This window comes from Saccoglossus kowalevskii, chromosome 20, assembly GCF_978046115.1.
Source record: "Saccoglossus kowalevskii chromosome 20, keSacKowa6.1, whole genome shotgun sequence".
NCBI classification, from domain to species: domain Eukaryota; kingdom Metazoa; phylum Hemichordata; class Enteropneusta; family Harrimaniidae; genus Saccoglossus; species Saccoglossus kowalevskii.
The window spans coordinates 7,681,706-7,699,135 of record NC_140660.1 but is presented as its reverse complement, the minus strand read 5'-3'; the positions used below and the strand labels follow the sequence as shown (position 1 = coordinate 7,699,135).

General features: G+C 37.2%; 2 protein-coding genes across 2 annotated transcripts in view; both read right to left on the bottom strand.

Annotated features, from left to right (window-relative positions):
- Window positions 1-2,033: 2,033 nt before the first annotated feature.
- Window positions 2,034-2,381, bottom strand: LOC146729967 (solute carrier family 35 member G1-like). The gene has a single exon (XM_085494733.1). The coding sequence runs from the start codon at window positions 2,379-2,381 to the stop codon at window positions 2,034-2,036; it is 348 nt and encodes a 115-aa protein (XP_085350859.1).
- A 5,885-nt stretch (window positions 2,382-8,266) lies between these two features.
- LOC100369495 (angiotensin-converting enzyme-like) overlaps window positions 8,267-17,430 on the bottom strand; it is a 34,486-nt gene continuing 25,322 nt past the window's right edge. The window contains exons 14-19 of the mRNA XM_085494732.1: window positions 17,164-17,336; window positions 16,847-17,070; window positions 15,853-16,102; window positions 15,080-15,202; window positions 12,970-13,139; window positions 8,267-8,717 (exon numbers count right to left, since the gene is read on the bottom strand). Coding sequence (XP_085350858.1) covers window positions 8,644-8,717; window positions 12,970-13,139; window positions 15,080-15,202; window positions 15,853-16,102; window positions 16,847-17,070; window positions 17,164-17,336 — 1,014 coding nt within the window. The 3' untranslated portion in view covers window positions 8,267-8,643. The remainder of the gene's footprint in view (window positions 8,718-12,969; window positions 13,140-15,079; window positions 15,203-15,852; window positions 16,103-16,846; window positions 17,071-17,163; window positions 17,337-17,430) is intronic.

Sequence of the window (17,430 nt, the reverse complement as noted above, 5' to 3'; positions counted from 1 at the left end):
TTTCTGTCAACATTTCTCTAAGGTCGTCATTTTCAGCTTTGAGTTGTACGATCTGTTCTTTGAAATTGTCAAAACAATCACTCACGTATGTGACGGATAGTTCTAATTCCAGTAATTTAACTTCCATGTCAGTCTAGTTTATCTACATTTGATGTCAGTTCAGTTGGAGTTGCTTGAATCTTATCGGACTTGTTGTCTTCTTTTGAAGTTTCATTGTCTATACGTTGGTCGGCCATTTTCGGTGACTTTGGCGCAGGTGGAAAGCGAACAAGCTGACAATTTTTACATAGATGTAAATCACCTTGGCACAGCTTAGCTGTTGCTTGCCCACAGTCCTGACACTTCATTCGTAGATATGGAAACGTAAGTAAAGGAATAAAATGTTTAGGAGCGATGTGTGTACGAGGCTGACCTCTAGTCACGCCATCATCTATATAACATTATATAAAGCGTTGGGTAATACATTTGCTGTACTGCAATCGGGTATACTTTGTAGTATTTTTGTAATAACCTCATGGAATTTGTGTGAATTACTGAGATTAATAATTAAGAATCAAACTGATATACGGTGGCAAATTTTGCTAGGCAACAATACAGAACATACCCAATACCTAAAAGGATCTGTTTCTACTTTTGATTATAAAACGATGCGGAGATGCAATTTTCTTTCTTTTGCCATGTAATATTGAGGAATTCTCTCCGCATATGCATGAACGAGACATCGCGTCACCAATAGTAGGCACACTGCCTCTTCTTCTTGTCGTTGGTTTAAATGAAAAGAAACTTCAAATCATGGCCTTTGGAACTGACATGCTAACCAGAAACAGATAGATTTTAGATTTTCGCCATATATATCTCAGTATTGAAGATTTGAGAGCGTTTTCCATGAAAAAGATGTATTCAAAACAAAACGATTCCGTGCTATTTATAGTTAAATCAGGTTGGTAAAAGAAATCAATTTACTCTTAATGACAGTAACGTTATACATGTATATCACTACTTTCAGTAAAACTGTTTCCCAAATGTGAGCACATGGTTTTACAACATTTACAAAAAAATATAATAAAAAACCCGACCCAAAATAAACTAAACAAACTTTATTTTTTTACTTTTTATGTGAATCGAAATTGCAGACAAATATATGATCATATACACAAATCAGCAAATGCGTAACAATACGAATCTTTGTTATGAAAAAGATTCTTTGAAATGTAGTGTAGTGAATGAACACTTTCAATGACTAGATGCGCATGCGTAGTCCGAATCTATGACGTCACAAACAACGTGTAGAATATAATTACGCACAAAGATAAAGCCTAGTATAAACATGGTCAGAACGACGTACCGAGTAGCGATCGCCCACTGGAACAAGCGCAAGACACTTAATACCAAATTAAAATCATAATTTTTGTTTTTGAATTGAAAGTTGTACAACAAATCAAATTGTCTTTGTCAGTTATTAAAATATTATTAAATTATTTAATAATATTTAATATAATAATGATTAAATTATTAAATATCAAAAGCGTCAGCTGAAATATGTGGACTATTATTCTAAGTGGAAATAGCCTATATTCACACACCATTCACAATTACAAGCCGATGTACAGGTTCCCTTACTACTAGAATATATATGTGGATTATCACTAATTTTATGTATACACTGCATGATGACTACGGTTTAGTTTCTTCATATTGTTTATTTGTTTTGCTTTGAATGCCGAAGAAGTTTAGTTTTTTCATGAAAGTTGTGTCTTGTTTCAAGCCAAGTAATCACACAGACAATAATGGAACTTAGAATTATTAGTGCAGCACCAATTAATTCCAAGCTAATCAGTTCCTGGTGAAACACAGTAACATCTGCGATAAAGCTGACTACAAGACAGTCATTCGTTAAAATTGATGTTTTACCCACACTCTGTAATTGTAGAGATCTGTTAAACGAATACAAGAAGACAAGGAACAATGCAACCATCCCTACTAGATATGGAATCGTTATAGGATATTCAGGTATCAATGCATATATCCGTTCACTACTTGTAGGGTACACTAATATCAACATAAACAAATAACCCATTATAGAAAATTACAACTATTAGGGAAAGATCATCAGACATCGTTCTAGCACATACAGCACCGATGGATATAAAGAGACCTGCTGCTACAGCATACATATAACCAAGATCCGAGGAAGCGGCAGCTGTACCAAATATGAATTCAGGTCGTGATATTAATATGATACCAGCAACATTTATGGCAATACCAATACAGTCACGGGGTTTATACTTCTCTTGTATGAATATGCAGGCAAATACAGGTGCAAATATTGGTAATGTACCTGCTGCTAATGAGGTTGCATCTCCCATTCCAATCCCATCCATGGCGTAGTAGAAGACTACGTCTGCTCCGTTCTCACTAACACTTTTCAAATGTTCAAAATAGTGTCTTTCCGTTTGAGTTTCAGAATATTAATTTTCTTGTAGACAAGCAACGGGATAGTTATTGCCATCATCATCAATGATTTGACAAGTATAACCTGTGATGGTGAATAACCAATCTTTACACATAACAGAGCGAATATATCAGAGATACCTAGACTTACACCTGCCAGTAATCCCATTGTAATTCCTAAGAATGCTTTCCAGTAGTGTTTTGTGTGCAGTGCTCGACTCTCATTGATTGGTACATCATCCTGTTTGTCAGCTACGGTGTGTAGATCGAATACATTATACGCTTGAGTGAAGTCTTCAGTGACATGATGCTCAGTATTGCCATTTGGTTCTATAATTTCTGTGTTTCATAACATACGATAAATAATGTGATATTTTTAGATGTACTGAATATTAAACTGGTACTGAATATTAAACTGGTCAATATATAATATTTAATTTAAATAATACTAGGAATACATAATACAATATAAAAACGAGTGGAAATGGTAAAATGGTCAAAAAATGATACATTCTATATATCATTACAATGATATTTAGTTCAAAATGGTGGCCAGTATGTGGTGAGCATGAGTATGTCAACACAAACAATACTGTGTGGAAAGAACAAAGTATGTTATCGGTGCTAAAATAAATACAATGTAAACAAATAGGTTAGTATATCAACAAGTTAAATTATAGCGTGATTAAACGGAAAATACTCCACAATCTGATGTAAATATGCCTCACCTCTTATTCTGAGTGTTATTATTTGTACCAGAATTAAATTAATTCATATAAGCTATTTGTTTGACGTCATCAGAGGAGGGATTACATAAATTTTGAATTCATTTGAGTCTACAAAAATATATTTACCAGCTATAAAAATGAAGCTTAAACTTACCCGGACATTAGATGTTTTTCATAGGAATCACTTTGACTCATTTTATCACATGTAATTGATGTTTTGTTAATGATCGTACATTAAAGTGTGGTGGTTGTTGCACCGTGTCCTGTTCAACATGGGCTCCAACGTATACAACGCGTGTAATATACCATGCTTCGAACATGTGCTGCACGACGACCTCCGCCATTTAAGATATACTGTATTATTCATCGATAAACCTTACATTTATCAAAACAATTATAACTGTTTAAACAGTCCAGGTTTTTTCCAGGTTCAGGCAATCTGTTGGTTATGTGATTGGCTGTGATAATCACTAATTGTGGTCAACGACCACGTCTGTAATGTATAAGTCCAAAAGACGTCTATTCTGATGACAGTCATCTTACAGTATGGGTATTTCAATTTTAATCGAAGTCTATATCCTAGAAGAATCTGTTACTGCATTGTGGTGATCGTCCAAATCAACGTAACTGGTACGATATCCCGGTCGCATCTTTGAACAACGCTTCACTAATGTAGTAGAAGTGTGGGTATCAAGGGAAAATGTACGTAGTCGTCTCGTTGCCCAATTCCACGAGTGTTTTAAAAGCATCAAGGTAGATGTTATTGTAAACTATGGCCACCATGGCAGCAGCATCAGTCGCGGAACCCAGAAGCAACACGTATGACATGCCAATCACCTTTTATGACAGATATCACACGGCAATACACACCGATTCTTCTCATGATTTCATGCACACTTCTATTTGAAGGATTTGAGTTAATAAGACAAAAACATAGAATAAAGGATGCTGGCAAGCAATGAAGCAATTGTATTGATAATGCTATAGTGTAATTGCTGACATTCACAATGTAATCAATGGCAGACGCAGAGGGTGTGTGGCAGAGGGTGTGAAGAACATTGCTTCATGACAAGATAATCTTGTGACAGATATATCTCAGGAGTTTGCTGGTTCCCAACGTCCTTTCCCAATTGTAAGTGACCATGCTGTGTAAGTTAATGAAGTTAACTCTTCTTCTCTGGAGCAAATATCCGAGCATTTTTACTGTCAGGAACACAGGGAAAACAGCATTCGAAAACTCTCAAAAAATGTACTGTACTAAACAAGACTTACCCCCTACATGTGTAACATATGTACATTCAAATACAGTTTGTGATGTTTGGTCCACTTTTAGCTGTTTTGAGCGGCGTTCCACAGCAGCTCACTCAGAAATACACGGTTCAGTGGCGTGCATCATAGCAACATAGAGCGTTCCTATGACATAGCTACGGCACCACAATACTGTGATGCTCTTTATGTGACAAGGATTATCAAGAAACAGTTTTACCCGATCTACATAATATAACATATACGAAATATACAACGAATCTATTCTAATGCCAGCACATATGATTGTATATCAGCTTTGTAAACCTGTTCTGCTGCCTCATCAGAATCACTCATCGCGTATGATATCTACTGCAATTTTTCAGGTCTTCCACAGCGGTTTATGTTCTTGGCAATAATGTCATATCATCACGTGAAAGACAGATGTGATGTTACCACCTTGCATATATTATCAACGTCACTTACTCTCCACACTTTCCTACGTTTTAAACTTGTTTGCCTCTGAGTGGAATTGGTTCTAGGGGTACACCAAACCTCTCCCGTTCTGCTACTACATGTACTCTGACGCCTGGACTTGCAAATTGAAGAACAATTTCATAGATGTGTCATCATCTCTGGTAATATTATTGGCGACATGATCATTGAGACTAAAGAATGAGTTGTGTCTCACTCGAAAGACACGTTTGCTGGCTGCTTTTGTTCTTTATAGATGAAGTGAATTGAATATCCGCACATGTTTATTGTTTTCGAGTGAGCACTCTCCCAAGTTCACCAGTTCTCCTGATGTATTTGCACCTGTTACATATTTAAGCACAAAACACACATTTTCCTCGAATTAGAATCATCAACCTGCCTATTAGGTACTCAATATACCCAATTATTTACTATGAGATGCTGAAATTTGGTGGTCGATGAAAGATTTTTTTGCTGCCCACGTCAGCTCTATGTTGTCCCACTAAAAATATCTGCCTTAGAACTCTACTGACCTCACCGTGACGTAATGTAGGAAGTAGGATGTTTGTACTAAAACTACAAGCGAAGGTAATTAAGTCTTTAAACACATCATTTCAAGCCCAGGCCTATAGCATGCTAGTCTGTTTTATTAACCATTAAACTACGAGAGCTTTTAATTATTCTTCTTTTATACGAACTTTTCATTTTTCAACCAGGCCCAGTGGTTCAAGGTCGATTATATATCTAACTCGTTATTTGTCTACACACTATCATCTGCTTTGAAACTAAACTAAAGTTTGTGCGATCATCAATATCCATGCATTTTGCTCAGTGTGTCACCAGTACATTAGTTTTCTGAGCCATTCATTTTGTACCTACAGTAGACGACCACAGAAGGTGCAGGACATGATTGTACGGAAAAGCAAATGTTAATGAAAACCTGTGCAAAGGCTGACACCATTTGGCATTCCATTTCACTTGATACATGGTAAATCTCAGCATCAGTGATTGTAAGAAGCACATTCTGATCTACTGGACATGTGCATTACATTGTGTATCCTTGTGCACTTACATGCCGGATTTTTTTTAATTTGTTGTGCCAGGTGACAGTTCCGGTCATCGAATGTCACTGTCGTCTCTCCCGAGCTTTTTTTTATGTGCAAATTGGAAGTGATAGTGTTGACACATAGTGAATTTTTACCACAGAAGCCATATTCTTGTTGGGACTACATGACAAGATTGTGCGGCCATCTCTTTTTTTCAAATGACAATTTAATGTGCTATCCTGGCGTCAACCAAGTCGCATTTGTTAGTGAATGAATCTCAACTGGAGGAATTGGCCTTCCCATTGAGTCTGTGGCACATTCACTCAAGGTTTTCTGTCTTCAGCCTAAGGTATGTTTTGAACTTGGGTCTACCGATCATGATTATGTTATTTCCATACAGATCGGGATTGTCAGTATGGTCTTACTGATTTCTAGGTATTATTAGGTATTAGTAGAGTAGCATTAAATAAAGTAGCATTTACAGAAATAGTGGTTTTGATGAGATAATATATGAGTCTTGAATAGGCTAGCTATATGATTTACATCCAAAGTGATATGTGTAGTTTATTGGAATCTAAGCACAGTTACAGCAAACACTTTATCTGAAATTTCAACCACACCTCTGAGATAAGAAAATCCTGTATTAGGTATTAGTAGAGTAGCATTAAATAAAGTAGCATTTACAGAAATAGTGGTTTTGATGAGATAATATATGAGTCTTGAATAGGCTAGCTATATGATTTACATCCAAAGTGATATGTGTAGTTTATTGGAATCTAAGCACAGTTACAGCAAACACTTTATCTGAAATTTCAACCACACCTCTGAGATAAGAAAATCCTGACACTAAGTATCTCATGTACATAAGCATGGAACGTAACTGTGGTATGTATGTAAACAAATTATGGCGTTTCCCAATGTTACAGAAATAAGCACTAGGCCAGGAGTTGTATAAATAACCATACGACTTTTTTCCCAACTCCTACTAGCTCTCTCGTTCGTTGTAATATGAATTTTCTCGGAATAGACCATTTTCCGTTTACTGCGAGATCCCGCGTAATGCGTGAAATCGTACGTAACAACAGGGCAAACAAAGATCATAACGGCGTAGCAGCTTTACAACATCGCGTGAGATTCGACAAACGGGGAAAATACTCTGGGGCTATTTCCAAGCTTAATGATTTGCTATACACATTTGATGATGGTCAATTTTGATAAAGTAAAGGTATTTTAAAACAATACTCCCTCTCAAAAATCGGCATTTTGATAGTGAGGTATAAAAATGAAATTCAAATTTAAAACCGTTCGATTTTTACAGCAGATGTTCGGTTCGCGTCTTCCACGCAATACTCGAAATCTCGCAGTGGAACTATTCATAAAACACGTTTTTTTCCTACAAATTGTCCTCTGAATTTTATATAGATTATATAACAGTTCCTCTCATCTGAATGACATCAATGATTAAACATTGGCCAAGTATTACAGTACTAAGAATAACTATAAAGTCAGGGTTCGAAATCAGGGCTCTCATAGCGGTAATAGTTATACTCATGCTCCCATTGAACTTTGTGAGACTCCGTGGTGGTGATTCGCGTTTCAGCTATGAAGTGTTAATAATTGGCATTTGAATACGTACAGGTTGATCATCATGAACTCTTGCGTGCAGGGTTCACCTGCCATAATTCTATTCACTGACTTTTCTACCACATTTTGTTTGAAATATATGTTACGGTCTCACTTATTAAGAATGTCGTGACTCTATTTCTTTTTTCCTATTGTTTTGTAAGTTATTTCATATGGAATAAATAAATAAATAAACAAATAAATTGTTCACTTGACTCACTAGATACCTTCAAAACTTATAATATATAAGATATATCAATATTTTGGACTGTGTGTTTTAAGTCTGATAACACTTAGTACTCGGTCTCAACTAGATACAAGTTCTTTTTCCACTAACATTCCTCAGCCTGCAGTCTTGATATTTTATCTCAGAGTCGTTCCAAAAAAGTCATGTTGTACTTGAGCTGACTTTCCAACCCCAATTTCTCTGCACTTTTTTTGTATTCTTCAGTATTTCTGGAAATGAACCCTAATTTTAGTGCCAACAGACACAAGAGATTTTCAGTTTTTACTCCAAACAATTTTTTGCTAGTTTTGTTGTGAAGGAAAATGAGACTATTTTGCGAACTTGTGACGAAAAGAGGCAACTGGTGGTGAAAGGGCTAAACTGTTCTATAAAATGAAATTGGTTTGTCGACAATCACGTAAAAGTTATATTATTAAAACACACAGGGTGGGAGAATGGAATGAAACAATGGATAGATTGCACCGCAAGTATTCGCCCATTTATTCCGGTTTCACTATAATACAGTGTATGTCCGTATAATACAAATCGATATATTACAAGTAAAATATTTGAGATTGTGAAAAATAGGTCAATCACAACTTATGTTACAAACTATATGTGCAGAACAATTTTAATAACGTCCTCTCTGATTGGTTGGTACGTTAAATTATATGAACAATGGCAATATGACAGTGGTATATGACGCAAAAAATACTATACAGTAAAAAGACGACAAAGTGTTATCTGGAAATTGCAAATTCATTAAGAAAAGAAATTTTACTTCTGTTTGACGATGAATATATATATATATAGTCTTGGGTAATTAATTAGTTAGTTCCGGTTCCGGTTTTTAGACTGCCATTAACCAGGATGTACAGACGGCAAGCATCACAGTAACCATTGTTGTGGGTTTCATTGTTATGCCTGAAATATTAATAAACAAAGACGAATATCGTAAAACAAAATAAATAAACCTGGAGGGGATAGTCATTCAGGCGCAATCAATTGAAATTAATACTTATGAGCGTAAACAAAACAATTTCTGCGGGATTTTCAGTACGATAATAGTGCAGTTTGATATGTATTTCAGCTCGATTTGTGTGCCAAAATGGATTTTATTGGCCTACTTTATTCATTTTGATGTGCTGATTTCAAAAAATGTTGGATGCCATTTTTCCCAGCAATGTCTTGGGCCGCTATTTTGAATTTCAAAGTTTCAAAGTGTTTTTTTCTTCTTCTGATTTTAAATAGAATAAATTAAGTAAAACATTTTTTTTTATTTTTTGAAACATTATGAGGTACTGCCTAATCAGAGAATGACAATATGAAATATTGATACTGTTAAAAAGTTGTTTAAAATTTAACAATCACTGTTTACTTTATAAACCCACTATTTTCCTCCCCAACCAGCATCGGTAAACGCATGGAGGCCCAGTAATCCTTTACTTTTCTCACTTCCAACTGCTGAACATCTTGCATGTATGTCAATTGTATGCTTCACTTTTCCTTTTCCGGAGATGAAATGAAGCTCGCCTGGAATGTTGTTAGTCGAAAACAAGTCCATTAAAAAAATGAACACATCTGTATCTGGTGAATACACATCTATATCCCGAATTACTCCAGCACTCTTGGATGCATCCAGCACATGCATCGGGATCAATAATGTCTGCTTCCTCATGTGAGTGCTCACCAATATCGGGATCAAAGACATCTAGTTTGTTGGAATACGTTGAGGTTCCATACACAACAACTAAAATCTTGCTGCTATCACCATATTCATGGAGTAGAGCTTTGCCCATGTACTCTTTTAGTTTAGATTTTGTTTGAGTGTGAGACAGCAGGGTTTTCAGTGGTACTAATTTGATATTCATTGAATCCTTGATGTCAAATCAGGTCAACACCGGCCTCGTGTCTGAACTTTCAGAGAGTTGTTTATATATTTATCAAAGATAACTCTTCCTTCTTCATACTCAAAAATAACTGTATGAATGCTTCGAACAAAAGCTTGTGCAAAGTCATGACAATTCACCATCTTTCTTGATAGCTTGGACAACTGCCATCGCATTGATAATGCAAACATTGTATCGACCCTCCAATCTCTTTAGTACGTTGGGCAAGACTTCTCTAAACTCACTTGATGGTTTCATTTTATATGCTTCGATAGCATGGACAAAGGCACTCTTGTCAGCTGGGATAAGAAGAAGGCCGTCTGGGAAGAAAAGTGACCTGGGGATAACAGAAAATTCATATTTTCCAATTGTCTCACATAGTGACTGAATCATACTAGGGCGTGACTGCTGAACTACAAGAAATCTTGCCAATAGTTGTCGATCCTCTCTTAACTTAACAAGTTTATTACCAATTTTGCATATTTTCTTCCTCTGACATCTACTGAATGTCTTCATTTTCCCATTGGATTCCAAATTGAATTCTCCGCTGTAGATACATCCAATCTCTCAGACACAAACTCTTCAAACCTGTTGCTCCCCTTGGCATCTCTGAGGAGAATATCTTTCTTGGCAGTTTCTGGAACTTCCGTATTAGATGCCATGTTCATAAGCTTTATTGTCTTACACGAGAAGGGGGTTCTACCACAGTGTTTGATAATGCCCTCCTTGATTGTGGCTCAATTGTTAAACATGCGAAGTGATACTGAACCACTCAGTTAATAATGTTCCTTGATTTTTGCATGGTCACCATAGTCTTGGAATTATTGAATAAGATTGATTAGCTCAGGAGCAATTCAGTAATTTTTCTAGCAACCTTGTTGTCTCTGATAAGTTGTTCCAGTGTCTGATGAACAAATAGATTTGTGAATGGAATGGCCGATATAATCACCACAAAATCGCCACTTTTCAGAACATTCCAGGTTTCTTAAGCAGCTTCATTTGTGCAAGATATACTGACACAAGTCGGGCATACTTGTGGAGATCATGAGCAAAGTAGTACTTGACTTGCACTTCAAGAGCACCAAGATGAAGCTCCCACTCTCCCGAATCAAGTGGTGTAAACTCTTTACCGGCTTCATATAACTCTCGTGCCATCTCCTCGTTTTGACTGATTACCAGCATTGTACCATGAAGAGTGTTCTGACCATCTGCAGTGTTCTCTAGAAAATCAGTATTATCTGCATCAAAGTAAACAGACTTTTCTTTTATTACAAAGGGTTGCAAACAAAACCCACCAGTTGTCTTCATTCGTTCAGCAACTCCACAAGCAATACGCTTTTCTATGTTGACAACCTTGTCACAACTAGATATAATCTGTAGCTGGGAAAAAAAACATTCACAAGAATAGATCTAGTTTTTGTGTGAATCGTAAGTGCCAATCCAATCGAAAGTGATGTTTCAGTTCGGAATCTGAATCCAGTGTCTGATGCTGGTTGATAAGAGGTCTGTTAGGTATGCAGTATCTGTTGCGACACAAGATTTTCTTTTTGGAAGTTTCATCACGTTTTCCTTTCACATCTTTGTTTTTAGTTCTAATGAGGAGCCATCTGATGAAGGAGGTCAGCAGTGGTGGAGATTCAAATTTCTTCAGCGATTCAGACCCTGTAAACTTCCAGTGGTCACAAGTATCCGCAAGATAATTGACATCGTCTCCATCATTCTGGTGCTCACGAAGGTTACTAACAGACATTCCAAGTAGTTTCTCACTTGCTCACTTTCGTATGCCCGATGTGATTTAACAAATGTAGCATCTTCAATGTTTTCACATATGATACTTTTTAGATGTTTTTTATGATGGCTAGAACCTGGATCCACATCGTTTTCATTCAGTAAGGAAACATATTCTTCATTGATATCATTCATTGTTATAACAGATCCTGAAATCAAAGAGCACTTGATGGCATTGAAGATGTCAACATCAGCAATATATTTCGACCTCGACTGTATATCACAATTTGACATGGCTTGCTGTATTTTTCACTCATGTCTCTAAGACCATGTTTGCGATAAATCAAATCAAATGCAGCACAGTCGGAAGGCTGGTTTACATGGGTTAGAGCTATTCTAATTTTTTCATCTGCTGTGTTTGATTTAATGAACATTGCCTTACTTTCAGCTAGATGGATTTCACCACTTCTTGGTTTGGAGCTTTGAAATACACGTATATTTTTGTTTAAAACAATCGCAGATCGTTTTATTCGAGGTACTGTACTGCATGATGGTGAATGTGGTCTTGAAAGGCGTCCTTTCTTTGGATGCACTACTGACTTTGATGAGGATGAAGCTTCAATAAATCTCTTTTCGGCATTTTTTAATTTCTCATTAAGTACAATGTTTTAGTAGCAACCAGAATAATATATCGACTCAAAATATTCCTCTTCTGTAAGACTTGCTACAGAGAGGTGACAAGTATGTTTCCCCAAATGATGCACGTTTATTTGCATAGTCTCTGACCTTTTCCCGGCTCTCCCAAGGTGGCTTTAGCATTAAGGGTATTTCTCCGCCAATATTTAGGCATATGATGCACGTTCGTAGAGACGTTTTGGTCATAGAGGATGAAAATATGGTGTCCATGGTGTTGTTTTCTAGTTGCTTTTATACCTAATACGAAGGGTGGATAAGTAAGGGTTAGTATGTATGTAAGTCATGAAGCCAAGATCCCACGGAAATTTCGTCTTGTACTATGTGAGATTTGGAATGTAATGTAGTCGAACAACATGTTCTGGAATGAAAAATTCTATCTATCACAATTTTGTTAACACTCGGACCCCACGCATACCTGCGACTTTTCGCATACTCATTGGAAATGTGTTCCAAATATCGTGTATTACGAGACGAGATTTCAGTGGAATCCTGGCCTTATGACTTACCACATACTAAGTTATGGACCTTGATAACCCCTGGTTATCTACCTCTGCTAAAACCTAAAACAAATGCACACAAATTAAAAAAAGCTAGCATCCCCAACCGCCATCTTTGAAATTACAATTTTATGAAAGTTACCTATCATGAAAATATAGCAATTTCCACTATAAAACAGTTCTAAGGAGTCAATAATAAAGACATCTCCCAAAAATATGCTAAAAATGGCGGCCATTTTGAAATCCAAATCAGCACATCAAAATTGTTTAAGTAAGCCAATAAAACCTATTTTGGCCTAAAAATCTAGCTAGCCTCAAATATCTGACATAGGCAGATATACTGTAATGTGTAGTCTGGATTTGTACCTGTGTCACTCCATCCCACAACATATCCCTTTTCTTCGTTCTTCTCTTCTAACCAAGTCATCAGCGGTTTGAAGTAATCAACTATAGCCGAGGCGTCCATCTCCCTGCTTCCTGTTATAGCTTCCAGTGCCTCAGGCCATTTTTTACTTGAACCAAGCTTTAACATATCCCTAGAATCGTCAATTTGAAAAGATTGTAAAACATTTTGTTTATTTAGTTACAAGTTATAGACAAACTAAACCCCATTAAAACTATTCTAGCAATATGATAGATGCTCAGTATTCAGAATTTTTTTTTCCCACAATGCATTGCACACATGTGCAGTAACATGCTCAGTAGTATACCGACCGTTTCGCCATATCTTAACTCGTCCTGGACTGTCGAAATGCGGAAGTGAATTCCCTGTTACAACATTCTGCGAAAAATTACACTCCGCTTAAAAAGTTGATTTCTTTTTCCTAATATGTGTGTAAGGTCAGAGTTTGTATAAACTTTTCCAAAAGAAATACGTTATTCTTAAAGATGGCTGTTGGTTTCATTATATGTGTTATTCCTAGACTAAAAGCGGAACAAGCTGAGCCCTTTTAAACGATGTGGTTGAAATAACGACCTTATTTGAAGACACATTCCCACTTATGGCAGTAAAGTGATCGTCTTATGCGTGGCGGAGGTTGGTGAATTCCCGTACTGCCTGAGTGCTTACTTTACGACATCCTTATGCTACCCTTATTATTATATTTCTTTCTTTTATATATTATCTTATATCGGGTTGTACTCATAATTTACTGGGAATGTTTCATTTTAAAACTCAAGAATGACAGAATCTTATGCTATAAGAGAAGGATGCCTTGGCATATAAAATAGATATAATCCATACGGAAAGCAAAAAAATTTGAGAAACAAAAAAAAATTCAATGCCACAGCGAATGTTTGTGCTTCAACTTTGAATAAATCTTCAGAGGATTTAATTCGAACAATTGAATAGGCTAGTTCTCTTATGCTGAAACATTTCCTAAGCCTCGACTGATTACTGTCGTTGGGGGCGTGGTCCACAGGCGACATTTCAATCGCAATCAGTAGGATTAACCTTTTGTTTTGAAATACGCTGGATTACTCAAAGTTTTATATAAAACAATATTTCTTTTGACCAAAACCAAGAAAATTGAATAAATAGCCACGGAAACCAGACACAAAAAAGTAGACTCGCTCTTGAGCACAATGGCGTGAAGGAGCCGTACCGGCACTTGGTTAGTTCCCGCCTCAAGTGTCATGGCGTACCAAGCCACAAGAGACCGGTAACTAGTAATGGATCCAACATTATGATTGGCCCATCAAGTTCTCATTCTTTGTTCTATTTCCCTTTGCTACTTGACGTCAGCGCTTACGCTCGCGGCGTTCTATATATAAAGCAAGGTTTTCCTTTAACTCTCGTGAATATAAAATTGTTTTTTTTTGTTACACAAATAATGAGAAATATCAGAACCATCTCAAATAGGGGGACTAAGCAGGCAAAGTGAATGGTGTAAAGAATGCGGGTTTCGTCTATCAGGGGTTGTTATGGGTGGATGGTTCGTCAGGTTGAATATACGGGAAGTGGTTGTAACGGGGAATGGGTAACTCGCAAGGCAGTGAGTGGTACACTAGGAACGCTCGACACTTATACGCACCATTCAGTCATAAGGACACCAGTAAGATAGTATAGCCGGATATTTATTACAACTACAATCGTCACCATACGCCCCCGGTCCTCTTCTCACTTAATACGCTAGAACCCCCCATTTTTATAAACGACAGTGTTAATCGTTCAATCAATAGTCTAAATACTTTGCATGCGTTGTCATGACGGCATGTGGACTCCGCCAGTGAGGGCGTCGCCCCATAGCATCGTCATGACAACATCAACGCAACTTGGTGACACTGTTGCATGCGTTGTCATGACGGCATGTGGACTCCGCCAGTGAGGGCGTCGCCCCATAGCATCGTCATGACAACATCATTGCAACTTGGTGACAATGGGCATAGCTTTATTGCAGTATTACAGACCCGCTTACACAGAACCGAATGTTTTCAAATTACGTCATTTAGTCACTCGCCGTTTGTAAGGTCTTACCCTAATTTTTTGCCAGCTTCCTTAGATCTGTAAATGTCACACTGGTGTAAGGAACGGGTATTACCAGCTGTTTCGCACAAAGAACGATGCATTTGAAACTGCAACACATGACTTATGAAGTATCTGGAAATATACATATATGCAAATGAGTAAATCTATATGTGCAAATGAAATTGAGAAACCTGCATCATGTAAATTAATAATTAAACCAATGCTCTAAGCAGTATGTTTCATCGTACGTAGAGACGAAAACGGATCTGAGCTGAGTTACATAGGCAAAAGGACAAACATATATACATATTGTTGTGTGCCATGTACGAGAACATCATCATTGGGGTTAAAATCTAAAAAAAAAATATATCAATGGTAATGTCAGTTTATATTCATTCTGACGTAAGATGATAAGGTAAATATATGATTAATTGGATAATTAATTGATTGATTGAGAAAGGGTTCGATGCCTTTCAAGCAACATAAGATTGCTATGAGACGTAGATCACTGTTAACAAAACAAAGAACTGACAATCATGAACATGACGTCTCAGGGAGGGTGTCAGATGCCCGTAATGAGTGAGCAGCATACCTTGCCGTCTAGACACTTCCATTTTGATTGGTCGCATGTTGTAATATATGTCACGTGACAAGGATATAATCTTGTCATAAGTGACATATAAAGAATGCCGTCTCACATACATTTCTTGATATATATGATATATATCTGACGTATACCTATCTTGTAACCGATGTGTAATTGTAATAACCCTATTCCCTACCGTATATATGGCGTGTTGCCAGGTATATGGTACTTGGCGCCTGGGTCAAAATGGCCAGCTTCGTCACTTCGTTCAACAGGTGCCTCAACTCCCTGAATGTCGTTCCTTAGCTTCCACCACGCCTCCGTGTACGAGTCCTTGGTCGTGAGGCCTTCAAACACGTCCCACCTCCAGAGGTCCATTAACAAACCAAACGGCAAGAAAGCTATCTTATCCAACGCCATACTCATCAGAAAGTTGATGTCAGCCTCTAATGACATGAGAAGATTCTATGAGCTTGATTTAATAGGTCGCACCCTCAAGTGGCGAACCTGTTCTGTGACGTAAAAATGGCGTGTGTATAAAACCTAATATCGCATAATTTGATTACGTTGTGTAGTAGTTTTTCTTTTACACTCTCTGAAAACAAATTCCAAACGGGCAATCACAGAACAAAATACTGCAGACGAACGCAGTGAAATGCACCATTTGTGTCACAGTAGCGCTTCGTCGTAAGAGGGCGTGAATTATATGAATTGTTGTATTCCAGCAGTACACAACACTGTAATACAATGCTATTAAATTAAAGGGCGGTGGTCATCAAGCCGCACGTAAAAGTCGCGTGTAAAATATATATTTGTTTACATCAGCACGGTACGACTACCGCTCTTCAATATTAATAAAATGGTATTTACAAAACGAGAATTGAAATTAATATGGCTGACCGAGTACATCATTTAATTATTACATCCTCGTTCGTATGCAATCTTGCTATAATCATTGAATGTATTCGTCAAATTATAGAGTTATCACAAAACTATGACATTTGAGCGTTGTATTTAATATCATGTTTAAATTTAGTCGTCGTTGGTGCGAACGTTTGAGCATCTACTAGTCAGTTACCTTGCACGTCTTGAATGAAATTAGAACGAGCCTACACACTACGACGTACTGGGACTGATTCTAACGCGCAGACGTAATGTATAACAAAAAAAATGAAATCAGACATCATTACCGGCATCATCTTCAACCGTATCTAATAAACCAATTTGATGTAAGTGATCGGGTGTGGATACGGACAGAGCAAGTAAGTCACCAACAGCTTCATGAAATCCTGGGTTGGCTCCTCTGCGATACACGACCGGTTGATCTTTATATTGCAGGAAATATTGTGTATGTCCCATTTCATGGTGAATGGTTATCAGATCTTCCATATTGATTGATGTGCACATTTTGATTCTGAATAATAACCATAAAACTTGTTTATAAATGGAGGAGAACTCTTGACGGAAGCTAGTGACTAATAATAAAGGAAAGACAGATTTCACAAACCTTATATCTTTTGCGTTGTAGAAATCCCAGGCCGAAGCATGACAGACCACATCTCTACCATCCGTCGGTTTCACGAACATGGTGTCATCCCAGAAGGATTGGGGCGAAGGGATCAAACCAAGGGATGTGAAGAACTCCTCGGATATATTGAACATGCGCAGTGCGTCATAACCCTAGTGGATAATTAAGTTATCCATATTAGACAATTCAATGACAATATCGGTGTGAGAGGGTGAGTGCATAGGATTGTGGGTTGTCAGATGAGTG